The sequence below is a fragment of the Sus scrofa genome, chromosome 10 (assembly GCF_000003025.6).
Source record: "Sus scrofa isolate TJ Tabasco breed Duroc chromosome 10, Sscrofa11.1, whole genome shotgun sequence".
NCBI lineage: Eukaryota > Metazoa > Chordata > Mammalia > Artiodactyla > Suidae > Sus > Sus scrofa.
Genome location: NC_010452.4, coordinates 43,191,238 through 43,207,573, shown reverse-complemented (window position 1 = coordinate 43,207,573; position 16,336 = coordinate 43,191,238). Strand labels below are relative to the sequence as shown.

The following is a 16,336-nucleotide window of genomic DNA, read 5'->3' as shown; positions in this document are numbered from 1 at the left end:
CATCTCATCGCCTCTATCTCTTGCTCTCTCCCTAATACACTCAGCTCACTTTTCAATACCAGGACATAGGTTATAAGTGAGAGGGCACAGGTCCCTGCCCAGCCTCTGGCGCAAGGCGGGGGTGGGGAGGAGTATCCTGATGCCAGGTACCGAGTCCTGATCAAGAAGACTGACCTCATTGTACAGAAGGATCCCCCGCTTTCAGCTCCCTGGGTGCACCCTCTTCCCTCCATAGTAGGCATAAGAGTAAGGTGTTTAAAACAGTATTTCAGCCCTGCTGATGGCTGGAACAAGAAGACAGGGCAAATCCATAGTGCATTAAAGAAGCAATAAGTCAGAGTTATCTTTAGTCTAAGAAATAAATAGTCAAAGTAACAGAGGAGAGATCTTCATAAACCCCTTTGCTGAAATGATTCATTCCTTTAAATGTTGGCAGCAAGAGTTTGTTCTTGAAATATGAATTTGGTGAGTCTGATGGGACTATATATATGTATATATATACATATATATATACATATATATATAAGGGGCTGTCACGTGTAGCATGATTGAGACTTTCAAAACTTGACGAAATGTCCAAGTTCCCATTGTGGCTCAGTGGAAATGAATCTGACTAGCATCCATGAGGATGAAGGTTCGATCCCTGGCCTTGCTCAGTGGGTTAAGGATCTGGTGTTGCTGTGAGCCGTGGTATAGGTCGCAGAAGTGGCTCAGATCTGACATTACTGTGGCTGTGCGGTAGGCCAGAGGCTATAACTCTGAGTTACCTGGGAACCGCCATATGCCGTGGGTGTGGCCCTAAAAACAAACAAACAAACAAACAAAAAACCTGACAAAATGTGAAGTCCAATAATAACATTAAATCCAAACTGGATTAAAGTTAAAGAAGTAACCCACAGAATGTGAACTATTTAAAGACTCTCATGTACTTTAACTGAAAAAAAAAATGTAATTTTAAAGTAGATTACCAGTCTAGACAATGACAATTAATATTTCCTCTGCTATTATGTGTGCCTTTTATAGTAGCCAGCACCTGAAGATAAATGACCTTCCTCCCCGTATAAAGGGTCCAGGGAGAGTGGTTTAAGAGCATGGGTTCTGGAATGAGACCAAAGATCAATTTCCACCTCTGCATTTTAGCTGGTTGTGCAGGCTCTGTACATTCACTCACTCACAAGCGGCTCAGTCCTGACAGCTGGCCAGTATGTGCCCGCTGCATGCACTCTCTTCTCAGCTCCAGCCTCTCACCCTCTCCCATGCAGCTCATGAATATGTGTATGGCAGCTCGTGGTATGCATGTTAACATGTGGGAGACGGACTCTTGAATCCCACCATTGTTACGTCCCCCCGTCACATTTGTTCACTCCACACTCTTCTCAATTGTCCTAAGCAGAAAGTGTATCCTCGTTATTTAAGGCAAAAAGCTTGGCATCGCCCTTGATGTTTCTTTTCTTGCTGCATTCATCCTGCTCCTCAGTAGATCATGATAGTTCTACCCTCACACTCTATCAAGACCCCAGCCACCCCTGCCCATTTCCCCATTTCCACCATCCTCATCCGGGCCTCTCTCATTCCTCCTTGGTCTCAAGACACCACCTCCTTAATGGACCTCTTGCTTCTGCTTTTCCCTGCCCCCACCTCCCCCATCACGGTTTAAGGATCACAGAGTGACTCTTTTAAAATGTAAGTCAGGGAGTTCCTGTTGTGGCTCGGCATAAATGAATCTGACTAGTATCCATGAGGATGCAGGTTCGATCCCTGGCCTCGCTCAGTGGGTTAAGGATCCAGCGTTACTGTGAGCTGTGGTGTAGGTCGCCGACGTGGCTCGGATCCCGCATTGCCCTGGCTATGGCGTAGGCTGGCAGCTATAGCTCCAATTTGACCCCTAGCCTGGGAATCTCTGTATGCAGCAGGTGCGGCCCTAAAAAGACAAAAAATTAAAATAAATGCAATTCAAAAATGCCATTCTGACGTGCAGACCCCTTTGGTGTCTTCCGCTTCTAACTCAAAATAGGCCCTTTCAGTTTCCTGCAGGACCTCCCCTGCTGCTGTTCAGATGTCTCAGTGGGCCCCATCCACTCTGACTTCCACGATGCATCACTAACACATCAGCCTTTACATCAACAGCTTTCTGGACTCAGAAAAGTGCTCTTCTCTTGAACACTCATATGCCTTGATTTTCCCAATTCAGTCATGTCTCTGCTCAGATGTCACCCCAATAACATGGCCTCTCTCACTGCCCCAGGCAATACAGTCCCATGTCCCCTCTCTCCATCCATTTTTCTTTGTAGGACTTATCACCCTCTCACATGTTATATATGTGCTTACTGTGTGTGTCTTACTCACCTATAAAGGAAGCTTCATGAAAGTAAGTGCTTGTCTCTATGGCTTACTTCTGTCTCCCCATCTTGGTAACCAAACCAAAATGAGTACCCAGGAGTGTACGCTCCATCCATGCCAGTTGTGCTAATTGGTTCCAATACCTTGGCCCCCAGTGAGTTTCAGATGTTTCTATTGCCTACCCTCTGACAAAGTCTCGGGAATAGCCGGAAAGGCGTACGCGTCCAGTTGTGAGCATGATTGAAATATGCGATCTTTGTCTCTTTTTGGAAAGGTTGTGGTGGCTACTTGCACGCAGACAGAGGAATCATCACGTCGCCCGGGTATCCAGAAGCCTACACTTCCAACCTCAACTGCTCTTGGCACGTCCAGGTCCAGCAGGGTCTGAGCATCGCTGTCCATTTTGAACAGCCCTTCCAGGTGTCAAATAGAGATGCCTTTTGCAACCAAGGGGATTATCTGGTGGTAGGTCAGCTTTGCTGCTTTCTCTAATTATTTCCTCTGAACACTTCATTCAGAAAACAAGGGAGTTCCCATCATGGCTCAGAAGTAACAAACCCGAAGTATCCATGAGGACACAGGTTCGATCCCTGGCCTCGCTCAGTGGGTTAAGGATCTGGCATTGCAATGAACTATGGAATAGATCACAAACAAGGCTTGGATCTGGCATGGCTGTGGCTGTGGCTGTGGCCGGCAGCTATAACTCCAGCTCCAATTCAACCCCTAGCCTGGGGACTTCCATGTGCCGCCAGACAAAAAAAGAAAAGAAAAGAAAATGAAATAAGGATTTTTTTTTCCTCTTGAGATGTAAATTGATACAACTTTTATACCTCATCTTCATCCAGCTGAAGCAGGGTATGCAATTTTGTCTTTCCAGCTGAAAAATGGACCTGATATCTATTCTCCACCCTTGGGGCCCCACGGAGGCAATGGTCGTTTCTGTGGCAGTCGCCCTTCGTCCACTCTGTTCACCTCAGACAATGAACTGTTTGTTCAGTTTATCTCTGATAATAGCAACGAAGGGCAAGGATTTAAGATCACATATGAGGCAAAGAGTTTAGGTAAGTATTTTCACTGAGAAGAACGTCTGTACATTTCCTGCAAGTGCTCGCTTTTCCTGGTTTAAGTAGATTTGAGGAAAAAAAATATTTGTTTCTGAACTAAGGATAATAATATCAGTAAGAACAGCTTCCTATTATCAGGCACTTACTTTCAGTTTGCTACATGTGATATCTCATCATGACTCCTTTTTAAGGAAGATATCATTATTCCCATTCCACAGATGAGTAAGATGAGGTTAAGCTTTTTCCAAGGCCACCTATCAAGAAAATGAACAAAGTGAACTTTTCCATGAGTGTAATGATCTTAGTGAACCCCTGAAATTCCTTAGACTTTTCCATTATAAAATTTGTCTAATTATAAGTTACATTCAGTTATGGAAACATTGTAAGAACAGTAATTACATTGTCTTGTAATCATTTGTATGCTTCTTTTTAAATGAACACATAATCCTCTGGGTTCTATTATTGCCCATTTAATTATATATTAGCATAGTAATCTCCTTAATTACCTTTACTTAGTTATGCTTGATTGAAATCGTACTTCATTTCACTGTAATGAATTTGATTTTTGTGACATGTATTTTTCCATAATGTTTAATTGGATAAGTAAACAAGCCTCGCTTCCAAAAAGGGAAGGAGGGCTGTCAGTAGAGGGTAAAGCTTTGTCCTCTTAAAATTAGATAATTTAGACTTCAGGCTAAGCCTATGTCCTCAATCTCAGCTTCCTGAACATGTTTCAAAAGACATATTCAGCTAAATGAGGCCATATGTCTTATTGCACGTTCTCTAGAAGCTGAGAATTTAAAACGTCAGCAGAATGTCCTCACTTGGGGAAAGGAGAGGAAATCATTTCCACCGGCTGACACAGAAAATCATCTAAGACCTTGAGCAGATTCCACGACTGCAGGGGAGCCACTGTCATCCCTTTCTAACGCCCGTAGCACTAGTGTTTGGGAGGAGCCTTGGACAAGGCAGTTTGGTGACACCAGCACTGTTCTCTGCAGGTGGCGAGTTTCTCGTCCCTCCCCACCTCCATGCTGAGCTTTGCTGCTGAGCTGTGAGTGTGCAGGACTTCACCCGGGACTGAGTCTATACAGGGCGTCAGTGCCTTGTGTCCACTGTAGATTCTAGCCCGCTGCACAGAACTCTGCTTCTCCATCTTTACCCAGAGAGATTCAGTCTTGCAGTATCGACATTTAGTGAGAATCCATATACACAAAGGGTCTACTTGCAAACTCTGTAACTCTTTTATTGCTTTGTGGACCCTCTATTCATGCATGAATGGTGTGGCCATTACCTTTCCCCAGTCTTTCTGCCTTCATATTAGACTTAAAAGGCTTTTGATTTCAAAACCCATTGCGATACCATCACTCTTGTTTCTCCCAACTTACTACCGTCAGCCTTCTGCTTCCCCGTCTGTCTTTCCACCACGTCTGCTTCTAGGCCACTCCTGTCTCTCGACTCTTAACCTGTGTTATTCACTGAACAGTTTTGGGCATCAGGTTGGCCTGGTTCTCTACCACCACTCTCCAAAGGCTGTCCGTCGCTGTGGTTGGTTGGGATTTCTGTCTGCTCACGCATGGACTTGGACGGCGGGTGGATAAAGAGGTCCGTGTTGGACACGCCTGGCTTGCAGTCTCTGAATGATGTTGCTGGAGAGGTCCAGTGTAGCTGTGCTCGATGCTTTTTTAAAAATCACCTGGATAATCGGCTTACCAAATAATGAATCAAATATTTGACAAGTGCTTCACCCTGTGCAAAGCACCCAGTCTGTCACAGAGCTCAGTGTGGAGATGGTGACACACAGGCAGAGGCAGGATGGGGACATGTTGAGGAGGGAGGGGCTATTTGAAGCTGTGGATCAGAGAAGGCACCCAGGGGACAGAGGCAGATAGAGATTCGTGAACCAGAGGAGGAAAGATGTGACAGGTTGTGAGTTAAGGCACAAGGGTGGATGACAGGAACCACAAAAGAGTTTAGATTGCGAAGATCAGGGAGTCCCTGGGCATCTCCAGTGATGCCAGGAGAGGCCTGGAAAGAGGCACCCAAGTGCCTGAGGGGAATGGTGAAGAGCTAGGAAGGGGAGAGAGCTTACTGTCCACGAAGCGCAGGGCCAGCAATTAGAGAAGGAAGATGTGGCCAAGCAGGTTGACTGCTGTGGATATAGAACAATGATTTAAAAGATCCTTGGAGAAGTGGAGTTCCTGTCATGGCTCAGTGGTTAACGAATCCGACTAGGAACCATGAGGTTGTGGGTTCGATCCCTGGCCTTGCTCAGTGGGTTAAGGATCTGGCATTGCCGTGAGCTGTGGTGTAGGTTGCAGATGTGGCTCGGATCCCGAGTTGCTGTGGCTCTGGTGTAGGCCGGTGACTACAGCCCTGATTTGACCCCTAGCCTTGGAACCTCCATATGCCGCGGGAGCAGCCCTAGAAATGGCAAAAAGACAAAAAAAGAAAAAGAAAAAAGATCCTTGGAGAAGTAACTGTGAGACAACAGGCCCCATGACAAGAATGCCTTCAGAGGGTTCAAAAGTGAAGGGAAAGGAGTTCCTGTCATGCCTCAGCAGTTGACGAACCCGTCTGGCATCCATAAGGACGTGTGTTCAATCCCTAGCCTTGTTCAGTGAGTTGAGGATCTGGCATTGCTGTGAGCTGTGGTATAGGTTGCAGGCGAAGCTCGAATCTGGCATTGCTGTGGCTCTGGCGTAGGCCAGCAGCTACGGCTCCAATTAGACCCCTAGCCTGGGAACCTCCATATGCCGTGGGAATGGCCCCCAAAAGACAAAAAGACCAAAAAAAGTGAAGAGAGATGTGGAAAGAGGGTAGTGAGGATGTAAAGAAAGTGGCTATAAATGATGAGCTTGTGATACGTGGAAAAATCAGAGGACCACGGAGGAAAGGGGGGGATGGGAAAATGGGGGGACGTTGGGGGAGGACACAGAGGGAGGGAAGGAGGGAGAGAAAAAGCACAGGATAAAAGGAGGGGTTAAACAGAGCAGGGTCCCTGAGGAGACAGATGAACTGGGAGACCAACCCAGAGATACAGGCAGAGAGTGTACAGGGAAAAATAAAGACCAGTCGGAATGGAGCTGAATTTGTTAAGGATGGTGACAAATAGGGAGTAAAAAATTGAGGGCGTTCTCGTCTCATTCAACTTTCTAAATGAAAACTCTGTGCTGAGCCAAGAGAGGGAAGGAGGAGAAGGGAGGGTTTGGGGAATAGAGTCAGGTTTCGAAAACGGTTGTTATCTTTGTGATAAAATGGGGGTATTGCTGGGTGGTGTTGAGAGTGGAGAACACGTATCTGCCGTGGCATCAATGTCCACGAATGGCGTGAATGGAATACAGCCTCGGAATTGGGATTTTGCAAGGAGCGTCTGTAAGAAAGACCAGGAGCGAGGGAGTTAAAGGCCGTCAAAGGAAATCGCAGTCTAGTGTTTCAGAGATGAGGGAGTTCTGGGTTTTGTCACAATTCAGGATGTGATCATAAGTGGCTGCATGCCAGTGGAAATAAGTGTCGGTAGAATTTAACAGATCTGGTGTCTGGGAGGTAAGTTATGGAACAGGATAATTTCACTGGCATTTTAAGTACCCAGATTATTCTCCCTTGGTTTGTTTGCTGAGATGGCCAAAAAAAAAAAAAAAAAAAAAAAAAAAATGTTTATTGATAAAAGGAAAGTATTTTCTTTTTTTTTTTTTTTTTTAATTTTATTTTCCCACTGTACAGCAAGGGGGTCAGGTTATCCTTACATGTATACATTACAATTACAGTGATAAAAGGAAAGTATTTTCACATAACAGTTTGGTTTTTTTAGAAAAAGTACTAAAAGCTCATTTATTCTTGAAAAAACTGACTCATAAAATCTCTCATGCCATTCATCTCTTACTCTTCAAATGCATCTAGATCCCAGTGGAACATAGGCGTGAATGCCTACAGAGCTGTACAAATGTCTATCTGCTTAGTCTTTTAGGCATCATTCTATTGACCTGAAGGGTCAAGGAGAGGTTATAAGTGCTGGTGTGTTTGCATGTTTATCGAAGTGAAGGATGTCTGGTGGTGCTTCCATGATGTCCTACTGCACACACCGTGTGCCATAATCATTTCCTTAGCTTTAAGAATGAGTGACATTGCCAATGAGAATATATGATTTGGCAAATTAAATTCCCACAGACATGGAGAACAGACTTGTGCTTGCTAAGTGGGGGAGGAAGGAGAGGGATGGACAGGGAGTTTGGGGTTAGTGGATGCAAACTATTCCATTTTAAATGAATACACAGTGAGGTCTTGCTGTACAGCACAGGGAACTCTATCCCATCTCTTGGGATAGAACATGATGGAAGATAATATGAGAAAAAGAATGTATATCTGTGTATGACTGGGTCACTTTGCTGTGTAGCAGAAATTGACCATACATTGTAAATCAACTCTACTTTAATAAAAAAATAAATAGAAAGTGACACATGTGGTAGCTCCTTTGATAGCAAATTCAGATTGTGTTTGCTTCCAAAGAAAAGGAGGATGATTCCAGATGAAAGGAAACTGAGATCGGAAATACAGATGAAGAGACTTTTCACAATGCAGGTGGCAGTTACCTGTGTCCTCTTCCTCCAGACCAGAGATTAATGTGACTGTGTTTCCCGACAGCCTGTGGGGGCAACATTTACATCCATGATGCAGATTCATCAGGTTACGTGGCCTCCCCCAACCACCCTGACAACTATCCCCAGCATGCCGACTGCATTTGGGTTATAGCAGCCCCTTCTGGAAGGCCCATAAGACTGGAGTTTGAAGATCAATTCAGTATCGAAATAACACCCAAGTAAGTCACCTCCGTTTAATTCTTCTCCTACCCGGGAGGAGAATTTTTTTGGCTGTTGCGTCTCAGAACAGTTTCCTTCTTTTTGCAGCAGCATATACGGCAAAGAAAATCTAAGGATGGGGAAAGGACATTTTTTTCAGCAGTGGTCTTTTTAGGGCCGCACCTGAGGCATATGGAGGTTCCCAGGCTAGGGGTCCAATTGGAGCTGCAGCTGCCGGCCTACACCACAGCCATAGCAACACCAGATCCAAGCCGCATCTGTGACCTACACCACAGCTCACGGCACCGGTGGATCCTTAACCCACTGAGTGGGGCCAAGGATCAAACCTGCATCCTCAGGGATACTCGTCGAGTTCGTTACCGCTGAGCCACAATGGGAACGTCTCATTTTTAAGGCCTTGAGCCTGAAAACCTTGCCTGCAGCCACCCCCACGTCAGCTGAGCAGATGATATAAACAGACACTGTGCCTCATGACCCGGTGCACATCCTCCTCCAAGAGACACGGAGGACGCGGGAGGAGATTTATGTGATCCGTTCTTCCTCCCACAGGAAAAGTAGAGTGTCTCTGGTGGACATTTATTTATTTGCCCAGCTTCATCCTCAGTGTCATAAATGATAAAATACCTGTTTCACAAGTGGAAATTTGTGACACCAGGGGTCACCGGTGTCAGAAACAGGACGAAAGCAAGAACAGTACCATTTCCCACTCGTTGTTTAATAAGAATCTTTAAAGATTCCAAACCAGAGAGTAAGTCCTACTATGGTGAACACAAATGGACTAAGGAATAGACTGAAAAAAAAAATCTGCCTTTTTCTCTTCATTTAACATGAGTATATATCCACGTGCATGAATACATGCATCGCATGTGCAAAACTTAAGCATAAGAGCTTTTGCTCATCAGTTCTGGACACTGGATATAATGCTGCTCTCCCCCTTGCTGAGCATCTTTTGGCTGATTGACTTTCTCAAGAAATATTGGGTAAATACTTGTTCTCTTTTATGGACACAGAAAATTCCAGCTGAGGTTCTCCATTAGCCCAGGTTGCAGAGCTATTCAGAGAGACTTCATCTTGTCATGTGAAATGTGTGTGTGTGATCATGGGAAACAAAATCCTTGGGTTTTGAAATTCCTGGGGGTTGATTTGAGCATGGCTTTTCCAGTAAGACAAACAGAACATGGAAGGCGAGTAAATATCCTCCAAGGTGGTACATGTGACGCCTGCCCTTGTGAGCGGCTAACTGGAGTGTATTATGATTCAGAAAAATATTATACAGCATTTTGAAGGAACACACTACTTTCACTGTCTCTGTCATAGCGTCTACACTATGTTCTGTTAATAGGGCTGCAAAAATGATGATTTTTTTGTCTCTCTATTTTTTTTTCTTTTTTGTCTTTTTAGGGCCGTACCCAAGGCATATGGAGATTCCCAGCCTAGGGGTCAAATCAGAGCTGCAGCTGCCAGCCTACACCAGAGCCACAGCAATGCCAGACCCAAGCCAAGCCACGTCTGTGACCTACACCACAGGTCATGGCACCACCAGATCCTTAACCCACTGAGCGAGTCCAGGGATTGAACCTGCGTCCTCATGAATGCTAGTCATGATGGGAACTGAGCCATGATGGGAACTCCAAAAATGATGATTTAATAATGCCCTTGGAGAAAGTGAAGTCTTTATCATCAAACTAGGACAAAGCAATTGACCTCACAAGTTAAGCAGAATTTTTTTTCCACCTTAGCTGTACATCCAGTTACCTTGAGTTGCGAGATGGAGCTGATTCAAATGCACCAGTACTTGCCAAGTTTTGTGGAACATCTTTGCCGCCCAGTCAGTTGTCCTCGGGGGAGGTGATGTATTTGAGATTCCGGTCTGACAACAGCCCCACTCATGCAGGATTCAAGGCCAAGTATTCTATAGGTAACAACATTTTTATTTTTATTTATTTATTTTGGCCACACCCATGGCATGCAGAAATTCATAGGCCAGAGTTCAAACCTGCACCACAGCAGTGACGATGCCAGACCCTTAACCTGCTGAGCTACCAGGGAACTCCAATATCCACATTTTTAGATTCAATAAGAAAGTAGGAGTTCCTGTCGCAGCGCAGTGGAAATGAATCCAACTGGGAACCGTGAGGTTGTGGGTTTGATCCCTGGCCTTGCTTAGTGGGTTAAGGATCCAGCGTTGCCGTGAGCTATGGTGTAGGTCATAGACACGGCTCGGATCCTGCATTGCTGTGGCTGTAGTGAAGGCTGGCGGCTACAGCTCCGATTCGAGCCCTAGCCTGGCAACCTCCATAAGCTGTGGGTGCAAAAAAAAAAAAAAAAAAAAATAGGGACAGAATGATTGTATTAAAACTTTTAAAAAATCATGCCATTTTAAAAGAAGTCTACCTGCCTAATTCTAGCAATTATTTTAATGACAGAAATAAGTAAGGAATCTAAATGTTTAAAACCACAGTCATATGTCAATTTTAATTTTTACTTCAATTTCTATTTTAAAACACTCCTTTTAGCAAACTTGAGTATTTTGTATATTTCGCTAACTTCTTAGTGAAAAACATATTCAGTTAAATTCTTGTTTCTTCCTCTTGTCATGAACATGTATAATATTATTTTAAATAGTAAAATTCTTTAGTAATCAAATAACTATTTTTATAACAATAACTTTGACCTCTTCAAATTAATAGTTAATGAGATGTTTTTTCCCTGAATCTCTAGTGTCAAATCATTAACTCAACGTTTTGATTTCCTTCCCTTAAAAATGAGAAATAGGAGTTCCCATCATGGTGCAGCAGAAACAAATCCAACTAGAAACCATGAGGCTTTGGGTACAGTCCCTGGCTTCTCTCAGTGGTTAAGGGTCCAGCATTGCCATGAACATGGTGTGGGTCACAGACGCAGCTCGGATCTGATGTTGCTGTGGCTGTGGTGTAGACCAGCAGCTGCAGCTCCGATTGGACCCCTAGCATGGGAACCTCCATATGCCATGGGTATGGCCCTAAAAGGCAAAAAAAAAAGAAAAGAAAAGAAAAGAAAAAAAGAAAAAGAGTAATAAAAACACATACTGACGATTCGCTGCAATATGGTCACCATTACCTAGATCTTAGTCTCTAGTGGGTCTGAAAACTAACCAAATACATTTAATACAGTCAGAACTCGAAAAACCTAGTTGTAACAATATTTAACCTACATCGCAGGTTGTTTTATAGCCTGAGGCAGATCGTAGTAATTCAGTCTAGCACATCCAGCTGATAGGAAGCAATTCAATAGTAATTTTCAAGGCCCCGAGAAACCATTATTGCAGTATTTGATAAACTAGAAGTGGCAGGCATGACTAATCAACCACAGCATCATTTCCCGCTGAGCATGGGCTTTGTCTATAGAATTGCCAACAGAGGGTACTAGGCAGCCCTATCAATCTATCAGTTAGCTCTTGGAATGAAACCCACATGCCACTAATAGCATTTACATAGTGTCCCCAGAGAATTAATGAGATGTTGCAGTCTTTCCGTCTTTCCTTTCCCATCATGAGATTGGGCCTGTGGTATCATTTCTCTGCACATCAATAGCAGATTTCATATCATAAGGGAGGCACTAACTAAACATTTTCAGAATTTTTTTTTTTTTTTTTTTGGCTTTTTGGCTTTTTGCCTTTTCTAGGGCCGCTCCCTCGGCATATGGAGGTTCCCAGGCGAGGGGTCGAATCGGAGCTGTAGCCGCCGGCCTACACCAGACTCACAGCAACGCTGGATCCCAGCCGCGTCTGCCACCTACACCACAGCTCACGGCAACGCCGGATCCTTAACCCACTGAGCAAGGCCAGGGATCGAACCCACAACCTCATGGTTTCTAGTCGGACTCGTTAACCACTGTGCCACGACGGGAACTCCAACATTTTCAGAATTTTAAAAACTTCAGTACATGCACATTCACTTAGCACCTAAAAGGTTTAAATGTGCTGGTTAAAATGCTTTTTAATCTGTAATCAACTACTGCTCTTTTCTTGCAGCCCAGTGTGGGGGAACAGTGACGGGGCAAAGCGGTGTCATTGAAAGCAGCGGCTACCCAGCACTGCCATATGCAAACAACTTGTTCTGTGAGTGGCGTCTCCAGGGGCTCTCGGGACATTATCTCACCATCCATTTTGAAGACTTTAACCTTCAGAATTCATCTGGCTGTGAGCGAGACTTTGTGGAGATCTGGGAAAACCATACCTCTGGTCAGTGAAATATGTCTGCTGTTTTTTTGCTACTCATGCAGCCTCAGAAATGTCATCACTTCCAAGAAAGGCAAGACTTTTGCAAAGAAGTGCAGACCCATCAGCTCTGGGCAGTGCCAGCGTTTCTCTCTCTCAATTCTTACCAGAAAACAGTGGTGTCCAAACCCCAGTTGTCATTACTTGGCTTGCCCCAGGAGCACAATGAGAGAGCACTGAATAGGGAAGGCGTCATCCCACACGGAGCCTTTCCAGGGCCATACACAGACATGCGGGGGGCATCCTGTGAGATAAGCAGAGGAAAGGGCAACGCTTGTCACCTTGTTTCACCGTCCAGAGGAGCAAGGCTTCCTCATTGTGCTGATGTCCTCGGCCCTGATTGGTTGTAGTTTTCGTTACACTTCTTCCTATAGTTGAATTTGCCGTTTTTTCTTCGTGTTTGACTGTTTCTCTTGACAGAGGTCACCATTTCTCCCCGGGCAGGGTCTGCTCTCTTCTACTTCTCTTCATACGTGCAGGACGCCTAAAGTAGAGGTTAAATGAAATCAATTACCCGGACCTATACCTACTTAATGATTTGACTCTCACAGGTAATTTATTGGGCAGATACTGTGGAAATACTGTTCCTGACAGCATAGACACTTCCGGCAATGTTGCTTTGGTCCGATTTGTCACGGATGGTTTTCTCACTGCCTCGGGATTCAGGCTACGGTTTGACTCTAGCATGGAAGGTAAGTTCCTTGATTCATTTTATATATGTGTGTGTGTGTGTGTGTGTATAATGAATCTATATATACACACATATTATATATATAATGAATATATGTAATGGATATATGTAATGAATATATAATAAATATAGGTAATGAATATATATATATAATAAGAATCATATATATAAATATAAGTATATATATATAAAGTTGAGCACCTACACTGGATAGACACTCTTTGCTCCGGTGTTACAATAACTAAAGAGAAACACCACGTCCTTTGTCTTCTCGGACCTTAGTGGTTTAGTGGAGAGACAGACATTAATCAAATGGTCACACCAGGAGTTCCCGTTGTGGCTCAATGGTTAATGAACCTGACTAATATCCATGAGGACATGGGTTCAATCCCTGGCCTCGCTCAATGGGTTAATGATCCAGTGTTGCTGTGAGCTGTGGTATAGTTCACAGACATGGCTTGGATCCCACGTTGCTGTGGCTGTGGTATAGGCCATTAGCTACAGCTCCTAATCGACCCCTAGCCTTGGAACCTCCATATGCCACAAGTGTGGCCTTAAAAAGAAAAAAAAAATGGTCATACCAGTAAATGAAAACTTACAACTTCCATCAGTGCTACAAAGGGAAGGAACTAAAGTTTTGGATGCTGTGAGGTGAGAGCCGTGCTCTTTATTCATTTTATGGAAGCCAGGTCCTCAGTGCTCCAGGGACTCCGAATCCGCATTCCAGATTCCCTTACAAACTCAGGTGAAATCACGGTCTTGTCTTGAGGGAGTTCCCATCATGGCCCCGTGCAAACAAATCTGACTAGCATCCATGAGGACACAGGTTCAATCTCTGGCCTCGCTCAGTGGGTTAAGGATCCGGCGTTGCCTTGAGCTGTGGTGTAGGTCACAGATATGGCTCGGATCTGGCATTGCTGTGGCTGTGGTGTAGACCAGCAGCTGCAGCTCTGATGCAACCCCTAGCCTGGAAACCTCCGTATTCCATGGGTGCAGCCATAAAAAGACAAAAAACAAAAGACTGAATCAAGGTCTTGTCTTGAACAAAATGGGACGATTACTTCAGCCTTCTGCTTTTCCCGATTCTTATGATTACTGCCTTTATTGATCTCTCATATTTATTGGGCCATGATGATAAAATGCTACCAGTGAGTGATCATCCATGGAAGCAGAGATGCAGAATAAATATCGCAGATAGGAGGTGAACACAGATGATCTCCATAAATTCTCGCGTGCACACGTGAGAAATAAGGGCAATGGTTTTGTCTAGAGGAACAATAAAAAGATGCTTCACTTTTGAGAACATTCCTTATAGGAAGGCCCTTTTGATTGGACTGGAAGTTTTCTTGTTTGTTTTCTTTTCCCTTCAGGGTGCGGTGGGGATCTCCAGGGCCCTACAGGAACGTTTACTGCCCCCAACTACTTGAACCCCAACCCTCACGGCTGGATGTGTGAGTGGAGAATCACTGTGCAGGAAGGAAGACGGGTCACCCTGACTTTGAACGACCTGAGACTGGAAGCCCATCCATTCTGCAATAGTGAGCATGTGGCAGTAAGTGTCCCCTGCAGTCAGGGACTTGATGGTCACTGTTTAAGGCACCGATTGACCCCTAAGTCATAGTCAGAAAATTAGGGATATTCCCCCCCTTCCCAGTGCAACTATATCTCGCACCAGTTCTAAGTGTTTTCGATAGAACGAAATCACAATAGACATTCACAATAAGAATTAAATAAAACATAGAAGCTGCTTTAAGAGACTATTAATTGTCACCATCTACAGCAGGCTCATAGGTCGGATACATTTTAGGAGTGATTGATCATTACAGGTAGCAAACCTGGGTAAACAGAGAAAAGTTAAGCCTATGGGTAACATGTCACTAAATGGGACCAGAGTGGCAGCACAAGCCGCCACCAAATGTGTTAAGCAGGTGAGTGCTCTCCTCTGCTGGACATTCCTAGTGACTCTTCTGGAAGATTGTGGCTCCCTGCTCTCCGGGTTGCCAAGCTCAGCCTTTGAGATTATGCCTTCAGCATTCCTAGCTTCCCCCAGCAAGTAAAGCAAATGAACCCCACGCTTGTTAACTGGGATGCCAGATGCGTGTGCACGTGTACTGGATTAATCGTAGATGAATATTGGTATATTTCTCCTCCCAGCTTGCTCTTTTTCCAAGTCTGTGTCATCTCAGTAAATAACTGTCCCAAACTTCTGGTGGCTCAGGTCCAAAGCCTTGATGTCTGTTCTGGGGTCCTTTCCCTCACACCTTGTACTATATCCACCAGCAAGTCTCAGTGGCTGGATCTTTAAGAAAGAACCAGAATCTGACTGTTACTGACCAGGGTTCTTGGCCTTCCTGAATCAAGATAAATTGATAAGAGGCCACAAAAGAAATTTTTTTTGGTATATTCTTGTCCATAATTCATCTCAGCTGCCCATGTACACAGTTGTTTTGAGTCCCTTATGGTTTCTTTGTATTTTGTTGCACGAGGAGATATTTGTCCAGGTCCAAGCCCTGCAGCAAAGGGTCCCAGGTCCCAGCCTGTCTCACCACTCCTTCTCGTTACCTCCGCATCCAGCACCATCACCACTCAGATTTATTACAATAACTCTCAACGGGTCTTCCTACTTCCACTCTTGTCTCTCTGCATCTCAGCACAGCAGCCAGTGCGATGAGTTTAAACCTATGTCACGCCATGTTGCCCTCCTTGAAAATCCTCTGATGGGCTCTCATCTGGCTCGGATGGAAGTCCCAAGTCTTCACAAAGGCCTGCCTGGCCTTGTATCATCTGCCGCCCCTTCCTTCTGCTACCCCCACGTCTCATCTCAATTCCCCCGCCCCCTGCTTGCTCACTGGGGTCCAGCTACCCTGGCCTCCTTTCTGTTCCTGGACTGTACTGAGATGCTCCCACAGCCAACTTCCCATGCACTGTGGGATCTGTCTGGAATGCTCCTCCCCAGTGCCTGCCTCAGTTCACTCTGGGCTCTGCTCCAATGATCATGAGGCCTTCCCTGAGCCCCTGCATGAAATAGACCCCACCCCACCTGGTCTGGCCCTCTCCCTGCATTCTTGGTTTCACTGCACACCCAGCTGACAGTCCACATATATGTTTGTCTGTGTATCGGCTGCTCCCCCGACTAGGATGGAGGGCACCATTGAGACGTGTGCTT

The 16,336-nt window shown here is 44.9% G+C and overlaps 1 protein-coding gene across 1 annotated transcript in view; it reads left to right on the top strand.

Annotated features, from left to right (window-relative positions):
* The window catches only part of CUBN (cubilin), a 311,762-nt gene that overhangs the window by 207,119 nt on the left and 88,307 nt on the right, over positions 1-16,336 (top strand). The window contains 7 exon segments of the mRNA XM_021064811.1: positions 2,615-2,805; positions 3,218-3,401; positions 8,046-8,220; positions 9,961-10,139; positions 12,234-12,443; positions 13,031-13,171; positions 14,541-14,722. Of these exon segments, the coding sequence (XP_020920470.1) occupies positions 2,615-2,805; positions 3,218-3,401; positions 8,046-8,220; positions 9,961-10,139; positions 12,234-12,443; positions 13,031-13,171; positions 14,541-14,722 (1,262 nt within the window).